The 21,346-nt window shown below is 45.8% G+C and overlaps 1 protein-coding gene across 5 annotated transcripts in view; it reads right to left on the bottom strand.

Annotated features, from left to right (window-relative positions):
* The window catches only part of LOC122720948 (agrin-like), a 233,693-nt gene extending 220,018 nt beyond the window's left edge, over window positions 1-13,675 (bottom strand). For 4 of the 5 annotated variants that reach the window (XM_043948084.1, XM_043948083.1, XM_043948082.1 and 1 more), the window contains exons 1-2: window positions 12,152-13,675; window positions 607-642 (exon numbers count right to left, since the gene is read on the bottom strand). In XM_043948084.1, the coding sequence (XP_043804019.1) occupies window positions 607-642; window positions 12,152-13,565 (1,450 nt within the window). In that variant the 5' untranslated portion in view covers window positions 13,566-13,675. The remainder of the gene's footprint in view (window positions 1-606; window positions 643-12,151) is intronic. The other variant, XM_043948086.1, reaches the window with a different exon arrangement.
* Between the last annotated feature and the right edge of the window lie 7,671 nt (window positions 13,676-21,346).

Below are 21,346 nucleotides of genomic sequence, written 5' to 3' on the forward strand. Positions count from 1 at the left end.
ATAATTTCGCGTATTTATGGCTCGACTACTGAAAAATTGCCAGCCTCGCGATAGGCGGGCGAGGATGGCCGCACGGAACGCAATAATAATCGCGATCGCGAGTGGAGAAAAATAAGTTCGAGGAACACGAGCGTTCGTTTAACTCGAGATTGTCGGCGCGATGATGGTTGGCGTGATGGTTGGAATTCGAAACGGTGTCATCTCGAAATTCACCGTTCGTCGGCCGCGATCCCGATGTAATTGAGTCGTGAGCTCGGCTGAAAGACGAACGAGTTATCCTCCTGTCCGTCAACGAAGGAGGCTAAAATATCGCGTGCCGGCCAATTTAAATCGTGCTGTTGAAACCTGTTATAAAGTGGCGATTGCTACGTCGTTTTTTCTTTATTTTTCTTTTCCTTTTTTTTTTTCCTACGAAGCGATCGTCACGTTTCAATATGTATATTCGTTCCGAGTAATTTGCCGAGACGCGAAAGGCGAGAAGTCTGCTTTAGTTATTTTATAAGGAAGCATCGCATGACAATTTGATATCAATATTAAAATCAAATGTGAAAAGCGCGAAAACGATTTTTGTTCGAAAGAGGGGAAAAAGAGTGAGAAACAACTTACCCTCGATAGTGGGCCGCTGCGGTTTGTACGACATATCTGAAAGGAGAAAAACGATTATTGGTTAATCACGTGATCGTGCAAGATTAATCGTGATGATTTTCGTGATAAGCGGAAGCATATTCGCGATGTTAAAGCATTCGAGAATTCGATTAAATTACGTTGTTCGGGGATGGAGGGAAAAAAAACTTGAAACTCCGATATCAGAAGCTGTCAAAGAAGATCGTATACGCGAACACGGCTCTCCCTTAATTGCGTGCGTAACGAATGCACGTGTTGACAAAATCAAAGTGCCTTCCCCCGAGGATCCCGTGTAGCCCGCTGGCAAACTTTCGCCGACTTTGTCGCGGCCTCAGACAACCGTAATTAACGTTTCAGAGCTGGGATCAGCTCGATCCCAAGCTTCTCCCTCCCCGAACAACGAAATTCATGGAAGGAAGGAAGGAAGGAAGGAAGGAAGACTCGCGTGGGATCGAGGGCAAAGCAGATAGACGGGGCAATTTCGAGGAGCAAATAACAGGGAAATTCAGGGGTGGCCGAGTCGCGCTGCATCCCCTCTCTTCACTTCGAGCTTCGTTCCCCGAGTTTCACAGTCAAACTTTTAATTATCCTTTCCCGCTCCTTTCCTTTAATGAAGATACTACCAGCGGAGATGCGAGACCACGCACGTCGTTTCAAGTGATTACAAATTGCTTACACCGTTGAATTTACATCAAGGAATAAAGATATTTTTGCTTTCGAAGGAATTGCGTTTGAAAATTATCAGTGTGATAAGCGACGATTTAATTTTCCATCCTTTAAAAAAGAAAAAAGAAAAATATCCTCTCAAGAAATGGAAAGATATTTACGTATAATTCAAATATATATATATATTTTTTAAGAGATCGGAACGCGAATTTCAACTGACAAGTCGCTCGATCGCTCGATTTAATTCTCGCAATTAAATGTACGTCATGAAGGGAGGATTTTTGTCAAACGGCGCGCGCGCACGTTTTCCCTTCTCGCGCTCAAACATCCATGTATGCAGAGTACCTTGTGCATATATTAACGCGGAAATATCGCCCGTTCGTCGTCCGTCCAGTGATTCATCACGCGTATACATTTACGGTAATCTAGACTACGGTGCTTCGACAACACTGTATGAGAAGGGGAGGGGGAAAAAAAAAACAAAAACAAAAATGGTTTTCGAGAGTGGAACAAATGTATTTTAAATCTGTGGCTTTCGTGCTTGTATATGTGTAGGTGAAACAACGAAAGGTGAAAATGCTTGGCGATATGGGGTGGGGGTTAATGCAAAAATCAATGAAACGGAAATATCGTTTTTAATTCATTTCTCTATTTCTCTCTTTTGTTTCCCCTATTCCCCCTTTACGCGCGAATTTCGGTCGGTTTGCGAACGAGCGCCGCGTTTCGGGAATTACTTGTTGCAACGGGGACGTAATTACGTCGCGTCGGCGGATTCATAAAGATTGCGAGCACAATTTCGCCTCGTTGCGCGTGTTGACCGTCGAATTTTTATCCGAGAACCGGAAAACGAGCTTTCGTTACCTTGCGCGAAAATTCTTCCTTAATTATAACCGGTTCGTATAATCGAAACGATTTTCTGATGACTTGGTTTTTCTATCCAAGTGGATGAATATTTGAATCGGGCCACGAATATTTCGTTCGTTCGAAATTTTTAATAAATTTTCTTTCTTTTTTTTTTTTTTTTTTTTACTTTCGCGACACGACAACGAGCAATTACGAGTATTTTCCAGACTTCGATCAATGAGAACAATAACGCTATGTGCTTCTGCTTCGCACCATCGTGACCGTAAAAATGGAAAAATTCTTTGTCGGACAGCTTTTTTAATAAAAATATTTTCGCGAAAATACTGAGAATAAATTGTTAGCTCCGAGGGGAGGACTTTCCCTTCGAGAATGTCTCTTCGAATGTGAACGAACAATAAAAAAATAAATCGACAATCATTCGACAGCAAAAATCCATCGTTAAATCGATTCGTTCGCGAATCCAAAAATTCGATCGATAAATTCCCTTTTCCTTTTTCTTTTTCTTTTCTTTTCTTACGAAAAGCAATCGTTCCATCCACAATTACGCCACCATTTCTCATTTCGATCAACGGTATTTTAATAGAAGCGAAAAGTCAAAGGAATACCGCGTAACAGCTAAGTTCCTTCCACAAAAGCCATTCACCGTCGCTTATGAAAAATTACCCGGGGATGCAAAGAAGCCTTCCGCCATGCAAGTAGACCGAGCAACACACGTGCACACACATACGCCCCCTCCCTCCCCCTCCAGCTTTCTAGGGATTTCGCTCACTTCGTGCCACGCGGCGCTACCAAACCGGCGATATGTATGCAGCACGCCTCTATGAGAACTCGTACAGCCCCGATATCGCCCCGATATTCCCCTTTCTCCTCGACTACCTACGACTGCGGGTTGACACACATGGGAAACACGTGTTGCCACTCCCACAAACCGAGCACATAGCGCACGACCATACCCGATGCGACTATGTGCGTGCACCCGATTACTTTCGATTTTTTATCATCCCTCCTCAAAGAGAAAGACGCTAGATATTGATTCTTCGATCAGATGTTGGTGGAATTATCGTTGCAACAACGAGGTAAAATGTAAAAAAGAGAATCAAGATTATTCGTTTCTTTGAACGAATCTCGTCGAACATCGATCTTTGCTATTTAAAATCTCGTGAGACGTTGGATTTCTAATCATACCAGTCCAAGAGAAAGACGCTAGATATTGATTTTTCGATCAGTGAGATGTTGGTGGAATTATCGTTGCAACGAGGAATATAATAAGAAAGAATGTCCCTTTTTTTATGGACGTGTTCGTCCAAATATCGATCTTTGCCATCTAGAATCTCGTGAGACGTTGGATTTCTAATCATACCAGTCCAAGAGAAAAACGCTAGATATTGATTCTTCGATCAGATGTTGGTGGAATTATCGTTGCAACAACGAGGTAAAATGTAAAAAAGAGAATCAAGATTATTCGTTTCTTTGAACGAATCTCGTCGAACATCGATCTTTGCTATTTAAAATCTCGTTAGATTTTTAATCATGCCAGTCCAAGAGAAAGACGCTAGATATTGATTCTTCGATCAGTGAGATGTTGGTGGAATTATCGTTGCAACGAGGAATATAATAAGAAAGACTGTTCGTTTTTTTTTTTTGGACGTGTTCGCCTTGTCGAACATCGATCTTTGCCAATTAGAATCTCACGAGACGTTGGATTTCTAATCATACCAGTCCAAGAGAAAGACACTAGATATTGATTCTTCGATCGTGAAATGTTGTTGCAACGACAAGATAAAATGTAAGAAAGAGAACCAAGATTATTCTTTTTTTGGACGCGTTTCGAACATTGATCTTTGCCATCTAGAATCTCGTGAGATATGCGTACACGGGATTACGTTGGATTCTTTTTATCATTTCTCCGAGAGAAAATACGAATTCATCGTTGCAATGATGAGGCAAGAAAGACCAAAATTATTCGCTTCGAGATCGAGAACGTCGATGTTTCTCGGTTGAACACAGAAAGAAACATGGATGAATTATCGATTGAGAGAGCAGAATTTTTCACAGATATCTCAAAATTTCCGAAAATTTCCGACGAAACTTGCCTCGACTCTGAAGAAAAAAATCTTATCAAACGGAATGAAAGCGTGGATGGATCCGGGAACTGGATGAACGCGCGACGACTGAAAAATTGGCATCGTCTGCTAAGCCGGTGACTTTGCCCCCCTGTATATTGGTTTTCGTCCGTGACAAGGCTGAAAGTGTGTCAAAAGTCGGAGGGATAAACGATGTTTCCCTTTATTCACCGGAATCAAGCTTGGTTAGAAAGGGTGTAATTTCAGAGATGATTCCTCCCCTCGACTCTGTCGTTTGTATCCCCGGCCGGGATACAAGCTTCACGATTTTTCGACGAGCGAAAATTGATGAGAAAATGGAGGGAGAAAGAGAGAGGAGATGGGCGATTTGGCCGTGGAAACATTGCTATTGTCGCGGTGGCGCTTAAATCGAATGGATTTACAGCAACCGGGCCGTCTAACGTGTAACGAAGCCCCGAATTTTCGAAAGAGGAAATTTCACGCGTCGTCGTGCTCGAATTTTCTTTTCTCTCTTTTTTGCATTCGACGCTTGAGAAAGAGCGGAAATGGTGAGGTGATTTTCGATTTCCCCGTACACGAAACGGTATAATAAATCTACGATTTCCTTTTCTTGCATTCCTTCTACTTCTTCTTCTTCTTCTTCTTTCTTTCCATTAGAATTATCGTCAGAGACGATATCGGCAGAGAAGACACGATAATCCACTGTTTCTACTGTTATTGATCGGTATCGTTAGAGGATTAATTTACCCTATACGGTAACCGAATCGATAATGCTGATGTAAAGTAAGCCGTACACGCGAGAAATCGGAACGATGATGTAGTTTGAGCCGACTAAATCTAAAGTTCATCGAAATCATCTCTATCTCCATCCCTATTGCGTTTCAACGCCGCTCGACCAAACCAAAATCGGCCGCATCTACCGGTTACCCGCTTAAGAACCGGTCTTAAATTGCCTGATTAGCTTTCGCTGTACCGTCTCTACAGCGGTCGATACGGATTGCCGTTTAATCAATTGGTCGATGGAAATGATACGATTTGTCAGCCTAACGCGTTCGATCGAAGAGCGAGCGAAAAATGTGGCACGGATGTGAATAACACCTGGACGAAAGAGAGAAAGAGAGGAAGGAAGGAAGGAAGGAAGGAAGGAAGGATTTGCTCGTTCCATCCGAGGCGAAACTTGGTCGAAAAGTAGGAAAGCTTGGAGGACAAAGCGTTGGAACGGCCGTTGGAAGCTGACTCGTTACTCCTCTCTCGAACTCGAACGACAGCGTGGAAAGGATGGTTGGATCGGGACCATTCGTGTCGGCGATTGATTCGCGCGATATTTCATGGAAAACTTTCCACCGATCAACGGCGAAAAATGAAGAAAGTTTTCTTCCTAACTGCGCCCACGTGCGCGAATATACCTCCGATTCGTACCGCCCCTAAGGTCATTCGTCGAGTCGTCGCGCTTTCAAAATCATTCTCGAAACGAAAACACGTCCGTCGCAATCGATCGCAATCTTTTCAATCTTGGAAAATTCGAAAGAGAGATGATTGTAAAGAAAATTGTAAAGTTGTTCGATCTTTTCGATTTTATTTTAAAATTCGACGATTAGTTAACATCGGCCAACATTCGTCATCGTCGAGTTTACACGATTCCCGTCTACTCGGAAATTCCATTAACCAGGCCGCAATTAGCCGCGACAACAATTGACACTGATTGTATTAGGCTCGTGTCGCTAATAATTGAAACTGTATCTGGTTGACACCGTGTTCCGCGGATCGGCGGGGGGAGGCGAAGGGGAAGCGAGGCACGGTTATTCCGTTACGTCCGAGTTTTGCTTACTCAACAGAATTGGAAAATGTATTGTCTCGATCAAATGGACGCGTGAAATGATAAAACAACATCCCTGGTACGACAGATTAATCACATTTGCGTGTTTACGCGCCTCGTATCTCTGTTTACGACACGCCGACAATTTTCATTTCAACTTATTTCGAGCAGAAAAGATTTGTCGTTTTTTCGGATTTCATTGATCGATTGAAAAAGCGTAAAAAGATTAATAGAAAAGAGGAGGGGGAAAAGAAAGAAGGAGCAAGGAGAAGATAAAAGGATAATTTACGATGTCGGACAAAGTACCGATTCGGCCAAAGTACAAACCAAGAATGGGCAAACTTGCGAGAAACTTGCCGCGACGAGTTCGACCCGTTTATTAAGCCTCGCCTCGGATTCTCGCCGAGAAGAAATTTTACACGGCAACGGGGGATGGCAGTTAGCAGCGGCAGGGAGGAAATGGCGCGGAAACGCGCCCCTCCCCAGAACGGTCGCGAAGGAAAGAGGGGAAGGGAGGGAAAGAAAGAGCACGACATCGCGGCATTTATTAAATTAAACGTCAGCTTCCCTGACAGGGCTTTTCCAGAGGGGACTCTCCTTAGCCGGCCAACTTCCTCCCCATTCCTTCCTTCCTTCGTGGAAACGTGAAAGCTGACCGTGTCGGATCGCCTCTCTTCCTACACAATTTTACACCCCGCCGTCCACCCTTCCTTCTCTTAACTCCTTTTCGCTCTCTTAACTGTATTTTCGTGTAATAAAATTACCCGAAACATTGCCTGATAATTCTCCTACGTACAGAAAGATCTCCTTTATCCTCGTGAAACGATCGTGATTTCCTATGGACGCATTTTCTTTTTCTTATACCCTCCTAAAGAGAAATCGATTATCCGTAGAGAAGAAGAAAGCTCGACGCGTCGAAGAATAAAACGCAAAACGCGAATAAACGTAAAAACGTACGCCTCGCCTCGAATAATAATGGAAACTGGTTATGGTCTTGAGTAGCCGCGACAAGAACGATCCGGGATTGCCGGGAGGGAAGGAAAGGAACTGGCGGGACCGAAGCTTCTTTGCCGGCTTTTTCTTTTGCCGAGTTCAAAGTTTTCGCAGAGTTTCTCAAAGCTCTGCGACCGAGGTTCGGCTACGGTGCGAAAGCGGAGGGGAGGGGGCGAACGAGAGGGACCGTAATGGAGCAGCGGGAAGGAGGGAGGAGGGTACAGGCACGAGAAGAATGAGAGGAGGGGAGAGGAAAGAAGGAGAGACGAGGAGTTAGCGGGATTTATCGGTCTCGGGACTTATTAACTCCTAGGGCGAAGTTAACATTAATCTTGACTCGAACTCGGTAACTTGCGAACAATCCCGATCGCCGCCGATTGCCGCGACCTTTTTCCCTATTGGCTCTCTCGTTTCTCCTCTTCCCCTCTTCTTTGTCGGGATCGAAATCACTGATCCTCGCCGACCGACCGAGGAAAGCTAGTTTTGCCCACGTTCCTAGAATAATTTTATATTTAGCTGAACGAATATTCTCTCAACTCGAGGGGATCGAAATTGGAAGCGATTCGAGGAGAGGATCTGAGGAAATGAAATGACGAATAAGAAAAAAAGAGATTTCAATGAAGTCTCGAAGATAATCGAGAACAGGTGGATTAAATACGCGAGAACAAATTCGAACTCGATAGAAGAAACGAGTTCCCAGCTGGCAACAAGTTCTCCATCGTCCTTCCTTCCTTATACGCTGTAACTGTTGCAACAACCGACACGTACACGACTCGTGCACTCCACTGTTTCGCGGGAACGCCTCTATGGATTTAATCCGGCGTGAATCGTCGCGGCGATATTATGTATTCGCCGGCGAATTTTCGCCGAATCGTTTCCCAGTTTAACCATTCCAGGGGTACGGGAACTTCGTACCCCTGTGATACCGCAATAAGAAACTTAGACAGATGAAACGAGAAAGGAAGAATACGACAGAGATCGCGTTACGTTATTGCGCATCGTTTGCCCACCCGAGAATTCTCAACCTGCGAACGATCGTGCAACACCGCGCTCCGAATGTTCCAACGTTTCATCAACTCGAGTGCGACTGGAAAAACTCCCTTTTTTTCGGCCGATTAAAGAGATCGAAAAATTTTATCAGACGGAGGGCAAAGGAAAGGGTTGAATTTGACCATTCTCGAATTCCCGAGTTCCGTCAATCCTCGGGCCGGGAAATTCAACGAGACCGTTATCATCCGCTACGCTGATCCCCCCTCTCTCCCCTCGTGCCTCGCCGTAGCTCGAATTTCGCGCCACTTTGAACTGTCGCGACTTTTCCCCTTTTACCACGAGAACACTTCATGGCCGTGCAATTACGAGCGGTTGCGGAAACGTTTATCGCGAGGAGAGTGAAATTTCACGATGGCTACACGAGCGATGGCTTCTTCCCACAAGGCTCGACAAGGCGCGAAACAGCCCCAATTTACCCGCGGCCAGGATATCCAATTTCGTCCTGTGTTTCTCCATCCCATTCTCCATCGGTATTTTCCTCGGTTGTGTCGCGAGGGGCAGCGAATACACATCTTTCCTTCAAGCAGGGTGAGAGAATCAACAGCTGTTCGAAAATTGGAGGGGATCGGTAAATAATAATTATATCAGAAGCAGATTTCCAAGTATCATCTCCAAGATATGTCCATCTGTGTGTATTCCGTTGAATTTAGAATCCGATATAAGCTAACGGTATGGAATCGAATTTGAGAAACTTGGGGTAAACTGCGGGTCTGTGTATCGTTTCAGCCATGTTATAAAGGGGACTCGATCGATCGAGCTATAATAATATATATACTCTTCGATATAAATTCTTCTTGAACAGTTTCGCTTGACAAATTCTATTCTATTATTATTTTCCTAAGAAAACTGACTTTTCATCTACCTCGCCATTCTTCAGATACACATCTTCAAGATACACAAATGTCATCAGATCTGACAGACTACTATTAACTGGATCCTGGTCGAACGACGAGGCCTTGAAAATTGATCGAGAGAGGAAGAAAGAGAAAAAGAAAAGGAAAGGAAAGAAAGAAGGAAAGCGTCTCGGTTCAAAGTTTCGAGGAATTAAGGAGAAGCGATTAGAACGTGGTTTCGAGGAAACCTCTGCGATCCAACCGGTTAAAATCGGTCCCCTCCGTGAACCGTCGTCGACACAGCAAGCTTGACGATCCTTGGCCGCACATCCACGTTCACCCGGGCAAATTTCACGTAATTTACGTGGAACAAACGCACAGCCGGATAACGAGCAGATGAGATATCTCCGGCCTTAATACGATCGGCGACGCCCTTAATCCTGCGAAAACCCATGAGCCCACCAGAGCCTCGAGAAACCCTTGGCGCGCGCCGAGAACGAGGACGAAATCGCGGGAAACGCTAAAGGAGGATGCGAACACGTGCCTTACATACTGAATCCTCATCCTGCGCCAAAGCTCCTCCATACCTGCCTCGCCTCCTGTCGTCGTATATATACACGTGTATACCAAGCGTCTCTAATTTCCACGCTCCATCCACGAGTAAAGAGAGATCGAACTTTTCTTCGTCGAAACGAACTCGAATTTAGGATGTTCGTAAACACAGGAGGCAGCTTGTTGATCGACGCTCGCGAGTTAAGATCCTCTTAAGGAAGGGGGGGAGGGATAAGGTATCTTCTTAGAGAATAGAACCACTCGATGGAGGAAGGAGGACTATTGACGGAGTTGGATGGGATAGGTGCGTCTTTTAGATAAATGGTCGGCGAGTTGGAAATTGATTGACCGAGTGAAGAGAAATTTATCTCCGCGTATCGTGCGGATCGATTAATTCTCGAATTTCGAACGTGAAATCAAAATTGACGCGTTGAAACTCGACAACTCTGTCCCGAAGCTCGTAGAGCTCGTCGGAGGGGGATAGTAGAAGAGGAGGAGGAGGAGGGGGGTTGCGAAAGGGTGTGATAAAATTTATATCGCGTCATATAACGGTATCGGCTATCCGCGGCCGGGCTATCGGGCTCGTAACACAAATCTTCCTCGCGTTCAACCACGCATGATACATCTCCCTTGCGATTCGTCAATGTCCGTGCAACGTCCTTCTCCACCGACGAATCGATTCTTCGTCCCCCTCCCTCTCTCCCTTCCCATTAACCATTTCGCGATTTCAAAAATAGCATAGATTTTCGGAATCGCGATTCTATCGACCAAATGATTCGTGAACGACGCGAATTTTCAACGACAATTATTCCCAATTATCGCGGAATTTTCTACTCGAGAATGGGGAATCGTTCGATGTAATAACCGGCGGCACGAAAAAGAGAAACGATCGGCTCGAATTTTCGAAAATTTCGGGACACGGAGAGGAAGGGAGGGTGGGTGGAGGAATGGGTAGGCCGTTCCTCGTGGTAAATGTATTGTCCCCGGGGACAATGGAGGGGCTGATTGCGAGCCGGTCGGGCGAAAAGTCGAGCCGAAAATAAAGCGAATCGGTGAAACGGGCCTTTCGCCCGCTGCCAAACGCAGCCACTCGGAATAGTCGGGGAGATCCGAGCCCACCTCTCTCTTTATCTCTCTCTCTCTCTCTCTCTCTCTCTCTTCGACTTTGCTATTTCATCCCTTGTTTGTTCGTCGTTTCGAGCAAAGTACGACCCGATACCCGGCGCCGGAAATCGGAGGGGAATCGTTGGGGATGGCTGTGCGCGCGACTCGCGAAACTCTGCTGACGCTCTTTTCCGACTCTGCGCCATCCTTTGTTCGCGATCGGCGTTGGTCGAATCGAGTCGAGGAGCCGGGATGAAGAGGGACGAGGGGGTCTCGAAAACAGGGAGGAAGAAGAGATTTTTTAACGAATGGCCGCGCGCGGAGAGCGAGGCGTGCGACGCGTGACGAATGGATCGAGAGAGTTTCCGCCATCGCGGTTTCCACGATTTTTTTTTTTCCATCGCTAGTCTTCGTAAGGGGAAGATTTTAACGAGTATCGATTTTTTTTCACGTTTTCACGTTTCGAGAGGGATTAGAAGAGAAAAAAACGAACGTGGTAACAAGCTGTACAGGAGATTCGTGTAGACTATCTCGATTAAGCGATCGAAAAACAAGCGTTAAATTTTAATCTATGACCTAATAGGGATAGCGTTTTCGGCGATTAATTCCCGTCGAAAATACAATTTAGACAATTAATAATCGAAATTGAATTTTGTTATGTTGCGTATACGTTTATTTTCACGAGCAACCAAGAAGTTATTAATTATTGGTTGCACTAATTGGTCGATGTTAAATTATATATTATCGGCACCATATTGTCCTCTATGCGCTTTTAATCGAATCGTGAATCGAATGCTCCCAAAATTGGTCAGCTTATATTTCCCCAGGGAAGAGCGACAATTGCCTCGAAGGGTTCGAAAAAAAAAATACATATATATACACACACATACACAAATGATATCCACGCGGATAATAAGCGAAACGTTGCAAAGAAAGCGTTCAAAAAGCGTTTCAAAGGCCGACAAGATCCGCGCCCGGAGGAAAATTAAATACGTTTCGCCCTCGTACGGTTTCCCGTGAAGCGCGCGTCCGAGCGTTCACCGTGGAACAAAATGGATTCCCAAGGTGTACGTCACTCTTGTCCACCTCTATTCTTTAAACCCTCTTCTTCCATTTACCGTTCGCATTGTAATTCCGTCCGAACGGTTTCGCTAGTGGCAAGTCGCTACGTGCCGGGCATGTCAGATCCGAATATATAAAACTGGCTGGGAGAACCGGTCCCCGGCTTAACGTATCGTCAGCACGTGTCGTCGGCCTCGACGTCGCCGTCGTCGTGCTCGTCCTTGCCATTATTATGGCGGTCGCGCGGCCGACCGTAAATAATTTGTATCGGATGCTCGTTAAGTGAACGACCCTTTCGAATCGAAGCGAGAAAGGAAGGAGAGGAGAAGAGGGAGAGAAAAGGGATCGCGATCTGTAACTTTTGAACTTTTGAATATCGATATCTCAGGGATATTTGGGAACGAATCGTCACCGCTTGGCTGGTGACGTCGATTGATTTCCGATCGAGAGGCTAGCCGAGAAAATTATCGACCCGCGCTTTGAAAAGGGAGTAAAAGACTCACAGTTCAGGTAGAGGACGATTCCAGCGACGAATACGAAGATAACGATAAGGAGGACCAACAAGAGCAGCACTATGGTAAACCTGCACCAAGAATTGGCCACGACCTCGGTCTGCCTTCCGTCTTTCGCCCGTTTCTGATCGATCACGCTCGATTCCCCGCTGACGTTCACCACCACGCCCTTGTACGGATACTGGGGAGTCTTTTTCTCGGCCAGGAACCCGTGATCGTCCTCGGGGTCCGAATAAACGCCGTACGCCTCGAAATTGTTCTTCCTGTAACCGTTCATCTTCTCCGCGGCGGTCTCCTCCTGATCCTGCGCCTTCCTCCCGTAACCACCGGACGAGGAGGTGGTCCCCAACTCGCCGATCTTCAACGTCTGATCGTACGATTTGTCGTGCAGGTAAGTCCTCGAGGACGAGGACCCCTCGTACTTGGCCCTCTCGTAGCTCTTGGAGCTGGTCAACTCGTACTTGGAATCGTAGGGGGTCGTCCCCTGTTTCTCGTACGCCTCGTGCTCCTCCTCGTACTCGTACGATCTCGTGCCACCCTCGTACGACTTACCGGTCTCGTACCTCGGCAGCGTCCCGTACATTTTGCTCACCGAGTGGTACTTCCCCTCGTACTTCCTCCCCGGCAGATCCTGCTGCGAGGCGCACGACAACTCGTAAGCGGAATCGTGCGTCTTCACCCCCGACTCGTAGCCCTTGGACGGGGTCGGGTCCGCGTACACCTTGCCCGAGTGATGATGGTGGTGGTGGTGATGGTGGTGGTGATGGTCCTTCTTCGCCTCGAGCTTCAGCGTCTCCTCCGCGTACCTGGACGCGTACTCGTAATCGGTCAAATCTCTCGAGTATCGCCTACCGCCGCCCCCCGCCTCCTCGGCCCCTGGATAAGTTCTGCTCAGCTTCTGGGCATCGCCCCTCTCGTAAGCCGCGTCCAAGTCCGACTCCTGGTACGCCGTCCTCTGATCGCTTCGACGATCGTACCTCAGGTTGTCCTCGGGATAAATTCTCTCCTCGTATCGGTCGATATCCTCCCTGCCGTAGCCCCCCCTGCCGTACCCTCTGCCCGACTGATCGGAGTGGTAGGTCTGTTGCTCGTAGGGGGGCAGGCCGGAGGAGGCCGACTGGCCGTCCTGGTGGTACGGTTTAGGGGCGGCGGCGGTGGTGGTGGTGGTGGTGGTGGTTGCGTCTTGGTGGTACTCGAGGTACCGGGACGATCTACGCTCGCTACCATAGTCCATCGAGCCTTCGACCACGTTCGGCAGTTTGCTGCTTAAATTCTCACCGGTTCCGGTGGACAACGCTTGACAGGTCTCCGCATGCTCGACCAAGTTGGGCAGCCTCGACAACGAGCTACCTGGCGTGTTCTCCGTCAGGTCGAGCTTCAAACCGTTGCTGCTCGTCCTGCGCATTTTCAGGAATTCGCATGATTCGAGCACCGTGCGACCACCCGCCCCGTGCCGCTCGACTCGACGACCTTCGCTTCAGGGGGAGGAGGGACGATAGTTTCCTTCGCTTTCCTAGACCGATCGCATTTCGATGCTTGTTAGTTGCTTGGGCGAAGCGTGTTAGTCTTTTTTTTTTTTTTTTTTTTTTTGGGATGATAGTTTACAGAGAATCTGGAAAGAAGAGAAAAGAAGAGGGTTAGTAACGGTTAGTTATTAGCAGCGTTTAATCGGAGGGGGGATCGCTCGCGGACGGATTCGTTTCCTTAAATTGAGATGTAAATTGTTGGTTGAATTCGATTCGTGTTAGATCGCTCGTTAATCGATACAAAAATACAAAGAGCTGTATATACATATAAATCAGCCTCGCATGGGCGAATAATCCGTGATCGAGAATCTTTAATTGGATTCGCGACGCGACGTATCGTGGAAACGGGATCGTTGGATCTCAACGGTTCCCTTAGAGCGTGCTTATCCCTTATCGACGTGTACGATCTCGATGCACAACGCTCGCGATATTCCGTAAGCGGTGTTCCAGATTACGATTACAGCCGTATGCTCCTCTACGGTCGATACACACGACGACAATGACGACGATAATACTCGATCGTGCGTGACCGAAATGCGGCGTTCGTTGCGGCGGGGGATAAATACGTTGGCCTGCCTTGTATTCCCGCGTGCTGGCCAAATTTCAAGGAAATTCGAAACGATCCATCGATGGTGTCGAAATCGATCGATCGATGGACGAAAATTCAAAAAAAAGGAAAATCTGATTCGAATCGAACGGAACTCCTCCCCCCCTTCGTCTCTCTCTCTCTCGGTTTGCTAATCGAAATTGGAGATAAGAAAAGGCGTTTATCAAGTGGCGGAGAGGGGGAGGAGGCGGCGATCGATAATTAATTAAGCATGATTGCGGAGGAACGACAAAATGTCACGTTTCATCGAAAGTTTCCGCGGCAAGCCCCGGCAAGAATATCGTTTCGGCGGTAGTTGCGGAAACTTCTCAAGTAACGTACAACGAGTGCTCTGCAAACAGTGTCTCGGGAGGAGAGATGGCGTTTATCTTTCATTCGTACGTATCTTGTGCGCGGAAGGCCCGCTCTCATTAACGTGTAATAGCGTAATCCTGTGTCGTGGAGGCGCGACTCGCGAGGACCACCGCCATCATCGATAAAACGAAACTTTGTTCCTTCGCTTAATTGAAAATCTTTCGATCGAGCCGCGATTCCGTGGATTCCAATCTGAATTATTTGATCGCCTCGCGCTCGAACGTGACGAATCGAGCGGTGTATCTCTCCTCCTCCTCCTCCTCCTCCTCCTCCTCCTCTTCTTCCTCGAAAGTTTCGCACGTTCTAGGAAATCTGGGGCGAAATTTCTCAATTTCTCGTGAAAATTTGAAAAGTTTCGGGAATTTTTTTTTTTCTATATTAAATTCTCTTCGAGATAATCAATATCGTATCGTAAATTGTCGTAACAAAAAATCACGAGTGATATAGGTGTGAACGGCGTGGTCAGTCCGATCTCGAGCCAATTACCTCCTATATATATCGAAAACAAAACGAAAACGCTTCGATCGATGGAGCATTTACCATGCCGGCCGTCTTTCCGTCGTAAAACGTTTCTTCGTCGACTTAATCGTAGTAATAAGTGCGACAAGGGCTCAAAGGAGATCGCCCGTTCCGCATGCAAATATGATTAGTTCCGGAGCGTAACTTCATTTGCGTGTATTAAAAGCGCGGATAGTTCACTTTATGCAAACGACGACAGGATGGGCGTGGTGAGAGGGAGAAGAAGCGAAGAGAGAATGGAGAAAGGGTGGCGAACGAGGGCGGAGAATCTCGTCTCGGGGAGAAAGAAACGTCGCGTTGCCGAGGAGCGATAGAAAAAATCAACCGGCCTGGAGGAAAGATAAAGCGTTTGCAGACCAGACGCGAAGACGAGCCACGTTGATTTCTCGGATCCCGTTGATCCTCTTTACGAAAAGATAAAGATGCTTCTTTCGAGTTACGAGGACAACACGTCTGTCGTTACGACATGGATATATTTCGTTGTCCGTTTAATCCAACCCGTGTAACCATTGATCGATCTTTGAAAAAGAGGAAAGCCACTGGTATAGTCACTTACGCCAGAGCTGTCCACGGAAGCCAGAGCTCCTTACGCGGCTTTGTCCTCTTCTACGCGCCGCAACTAGAAGCAGACAGATCCACTTTCAGCACAAGTTGTGAAGTTGATCGACGCGTTTCTTAGGAGTAACGTAACGGGAAGAATTTCGCTCGCGAACGAGTCCAAATTCGCGCTATAATCGAATTTCACTTCGCTTCCCTATATATCACCGCGTTGATCAGCCAGTTAGCCGGTTATTATTGTCACGAAAGAAAATCGAACAGCTGCAACTATTCCACGACCGTCGGCTTCGAATTAGCAATGTCTCACCGTTCCGTTGAACGCCATCTCGCCCCCCAAAACTATTTTCGCTAATGAAGGACCGTTAAAACTTTCTCGATATTCCCGAGACTTGCCGATTCCTGCCCGAATCGATATGTATATATATATATACATAGCCGTTCGATCGTCGGATATTCCAAAACCTGCGCGACCGATATTCCCCGCTAATAATTACCCGTTCCACGTCCCCAGGATTATGCACCACTTTGCCACCACCTTCCACGCAACGACTTTTGAAACCGATATCACTCCCCTTCTCCATCTTCGATGGACCTACTCGAACGGTTATCGTGATGACCGTATAAGATTATTAATAAGAGATTATTAACAAGATATGTTCCACAGGTGTGGACATTAATTAAAACGTCGTCAATAATTATTTGCTCGTAGCTACTTACAGCTAACAACCTCTTGGCGCGACCTCGGTGGTAACGTTCGGTGTTAACCGGTTAAACCGCACGATAAATTGTTCAAGCAATCCGACGAAGAGTAACTAAAACGTTATTCTCAGCTTGGAGTTGAGAAAATTTTAAAACCTTCCCGAACGAAGATTCTTACTGTTAATTTACCGAATCGTTCGATTATTTAAACTCTGAAATTTCCGAAATCGGATAGATTTCATCGTGTTTGAAAACGCGAGCGAGAGATAGAGATATCGTTTATATTCGATGTTCGAATTTGAGAAAAAAAAAATAATAATAATAATACTCGACTAACGGAATACGAAAGCCAGAAAAAAATGTGCAAAAGTTTGGAAAGAGCATTACGTAGAGTACACGCACACGCGCGTATTCTTGTATCCTGTTATCGATTAATCTAGACACGTATACACTAGATGCATATTCATCCCGGGGAAAAGATTAACATCGGCGCATTAAAACGGGGAAATTCGAGAACGGGGGGGAAAAAAAAAAAAAAAAAAAAAANAAAAAAAAAAAAAAAAAACGTTTCGAAATCGAAAGAAAAATTCGGGAAATATCGTGTCCCGATTCGGTTTCACCTCCCTTCCCTTTCCCCTTCTCGGGGAAAATTTGCATAGAAACCAGGAGGGGGAGAGGGGGACGCGCTTCCCTCCTTTGCACTTTTCTCCTATTCGAATGCGCTCGCGATATCCCGCAGCTTTTACCCGCGTTAACGTTATCCACATCGGTCGCCTTTCGATTTCGGACGTGCCGAGCAGTTTTTCTCGTCGCGGAGGAGGGGACGGCCTTCAATAATTTCAGACAGTCGGGCTCGAGAGCGCCATTTTCGATGGAAATTTCATAGGTGGGGCGGCGGAAGTTCCGGTTCGAAAGCGACGCCGCCGGCTCCTTCCTCGCGCCTCGCCTATTCTTCATACGTTTATTCGACAATTTGGCAAGCTTCGATCGATTCGGTATCGATCCCCCTCCTCCCCCCCCGAATACTTGACCCGAATCTACCCCCTCCACCTTTCCAACGGATGAGAGAAAAACCGTTGAATTATTTATATTTTTCGAATAGGAGGAGGAGGAGGAGGAGGTCAGGTTTAAAAGTTAATTCTCGAGATTAATTTCACGTGTGATATTTATAAACTTTGTTTCAGATTCAAGGGGCGAAGGTTGGGATGCGAACAAGAATTTCGGGATATCCGAGAGCCGATTTAATCTCGAAATGCAATGCGTCTAAACAGATTCGATATACTCGTATATGATGTGTATACGAGTATAGTCACATTTAACATACACGCGGTGTATGTTTGTTCGAGCGAAACTGTTCCGCTACCGCTTCATATCTGAGCAAACAGCATAAACCGAGGTGAAATCTAAAACATATATGCCGATGATGAGAGCGTATTTAAAGCGTTTGTCCATGGAATATCTTTTATCTCTTTTTCTCTTTTTCTTCTTCTTTTTTTTTTTTTTTTTTTTTTTTTACGTGACGATCGATCCCTGGAAATTCGATATTTACGAGTCGTTATTTTCGTAAATTTCGTCGAAACGTCACGTAAGAGATAAATAGAAATTCGTATCGGGAGGAATATCGCAGGGATGAAAATTCGCTACGACGGCGAAGCGAAATCTCTGCAATTTCCGGGAATATAAAAAAGAAACAAGAGAGGGGGAGGAGAAAAAAAAAATACTAGAGCACTACGGCTAATTCTCGGACACCGTGATGCCAGTTGCACCTTTTTAGAACACGGTGTTGCGACAACGCTGTTCCATAGGAACGCTGCGACCATATAGCTTCATCAAGTCTCTGATGACACACTGATACCAAACTACTGATACTGATACTAATGCATCACCCTGTCGTCAGAAGCTGATGAAGCTGCACCGTTGATGAAACATCGTCACACTTGGAAACAGGGGTGGGGGGATGCTTTTCACGGGAGGAAAGCCTCCGAGATACAGGATTAACTTCCGCGCCGTTGAAAGCCTCAAAAATCTAAATTTCGAGCGGAATACGAGCGTGACGAGGGTTGGGGAGGATGTTTCCATGTTCGATAAAACATTCGGCGAACTTTTATGAAAACGCATCGACGGCATTTTTTGGGACAATAACGAACAGGGCTTGCCGGCCGGATATAGATCGACAGAAATGGAATTAAAAAAAAAAAGAAAGAAGAAGAAGAAGAAGAAAATAAAAAAATGAAATGAAAATTAAAAACAGAAGAGGGAAACTGAGGGATTACACCGACGCGTAATTAGCAAGATGAGAATAATCCTCGCTCAGGGAGGGAGGATGGAATCGCGCGTTAATTGCTTCGATAATCAAGGGGCCAATAATAATAACCGGAAGAGCTGAAGAAACGTACGTTTCGTTATCTGTCGATCGAAAATGATACCTCTTTGTCCCATCGATTTGTACCGATTCGTAAAACGTTGCGATCGTTTGTGAGACTCGCCGTATCCGCGGGACGAGTGGTTGTATAACACGTAATTAAACTGATGAACGAGACAAGCGTGGTCGGTGTGCACGGTGCAAAAGTTAATCGAAACTGGCAGACGTTGCACGAAATTGATGAACACGGTGTATCGACGTGGATGCGCAAAGGAGCAGAAACATCGACAAACATGTTTTGAATATGCGCTCGAGCAATTGGAGAATATCGCCTGTCGACGAATCCCTCCTCCCTAAATTTCAGAATTAATCGTTCGAAGAGGGGTTGGAATGAATTGGAAAAATTTTTCAACGTTTCTTTGGAGGGGAGAAGTGTGCGAGGCAATATGGTGGAATTGGCGGGTAATCAGCATCGATGGGGTGGGGGTCGATGATCGAATAACAACGTGACGAAGAACGAAGAAAAGAGAGAAAGGTCGTGGTGCAACCCGATCTCCTTTCGTAATTGAGACGGGGAGAAACGGGAGGGGGAGAGTGGAGCAGAGGAACGAACGAGGGACGAAGGTGAAGCGCAGGTGGAATCGATTTTACCCGACCCGGTGCGCCAAGTCTTCGAAACTTACGTATTAGGTGCTTCAACTGTAATAGATGCGATCAAACGTTAGGATTACGGGCGGTGCAAGTTTCAACCGCGCGTAAACGGTGCAACTGCACAAAAGACCCCCTTTCCCTCTCCATCTGTTTAAACAAAATTAACGCCGAATCGTTAGTAAGAAGTAGAATCGAAGTAAGAGTCGATGTGAAGTGGAATCGAGTAGGATGTTTAAAATTAAAACGTCAATGGTCAAAGCTAATATTTTCCCTTGGATTTCTTTTTTATTCCGTATAAAAACGAACAAATTTTTATTATATTGTCGAGACCAAATATCGCTTCCGTAAATGCAACCATAGTGTGAAGCGTAAAATTTAATTCAAATACAGTATTCCCTTATTTTTTACATTTCGTATCTATGTTTATTCAATTTTACGATTACTCGCATCCGTCTAAATTTTTTATTACGTATAAAAATCCCAGATTGTTATTCAATTTTATCGATGAAATATTTTATTTATTTTTATTTTATTTTTCTTTTTTTTTTTTTTTTTTAAATTTATCCGCGAAATACACGCGGATCTATCGTTTCCAAACTCGTATTTAATTTTACCCGTGAAATTTCTCTTTATTTATATATTTGTCCCGATATATTTGTTCAATTCTACCCATTATTCTATCCACATCATTTGAACCTTCCATTCCAAATTTCATTCATCTAATTTATCCGACAAAATCGAATCGCACCTCCAATGAAAAATAATATAAACCAAAAAAGTTCTCCATTTCCCAACTTCTCTCGCTATCTTCACCCCATATATAGAACCCATCCCCTCTCCTCCGCAACGCCAATTATTTCAACAACCCCACGCAACAATGATTGCAACGAACCATCTCCCTTTCACACCCATCTTCATCCATTGCTGATGCAGCAAGCATTCTCTTTCTTTTTTTTTCGATGCCTGAACCTCTTCGTTCAGACCATTATATACGTATACACATGCGTGACGAAGAGAAAAGAAGAAGCGAGGAGAAGAGAGAAGAGAGATAGAGAGAGAAAGCACAATGCGACGGGTAGAGCGCGCTACGTGTCCCCAATATGGCACTTGTGCGTCCGGCAAAAGTCCTCACTACCCCCCTGGGGCACTTTCCTCCCCTGTACAACGTCTCGGCCGGAAGAAGTTTGGCGCGATCAACCCCTTTCCTTCCGCCACGTTCTCCGTTAAATAAATACTTGAACAGGACGACGACGCTGCCTCTCGTCGCTGCTCGAGATCGCGCTATTACGCCCGATACGCCTTTCGCGTCCCTCCACCTGGCGCACTCACGCACTCACGCACTCACGTACGATACACGGAACAAGACGAAGGAGCGAATTTTCTCGGAATTGCACAACACGAGGCTTCGAGGGTTCCGCCCACGTGTTTTATAAAACGAGATCTCTTGATAACGAAATTTATGCAAGGGGCGCGATCGTTAGCGGCCTCGGCGTTGGATCGTTGGACGCTCTCTTTGGGATGCATGCATCCACGTAGATCCATACGCTACGTAATAATTATTTTCTAGCGTGCTTCTAGGTTTGTTTTTATTAAATAATGGAACGGTTTGGGGTGAATGTGAATTTGAGAAATTAGTTATTGGGAATATTCTCGAGAAGTTGTTTCTTTCTTTGAAAATTTCGTAAGAAAAAAAGAAAGAAAGAAAGAAAGAAGATTTTAAAAGCGCTGGTTGTTGAGAGAGGCCGAGGAAAAGAGAGAGGGAGAGCAAACAGACGTGGAGAATTAAGGGAAGAAACGCTCTTCTTCGATTCGCCCCTGCATAATTAATTAGTTTCGCTGGGCCGCAATTACGCCGTGTTTTCCGCTGAGCCGTCAGATTTTCTGATGTGGGGTTGATGGAAAAACGTTAA

The sequence above is a fragment of the Apis laboriosa genome, unplaced genomic scaffold, assembly GCF_014066325.1.
Source record: "Apis laboriosa isolate Shangri-la unplaced genomic scaffold, ASM1406632v1 scaffold13_cov153, whole genome shotgun sequence".
In the NCBI taxonomy this organism is placed as follows: domain Eukaryota; kingdom Metazoa; phylum Arthropoda; class Insecta; order Hymenoptera; family Apidae; genus Apis; species Apis laboriosa.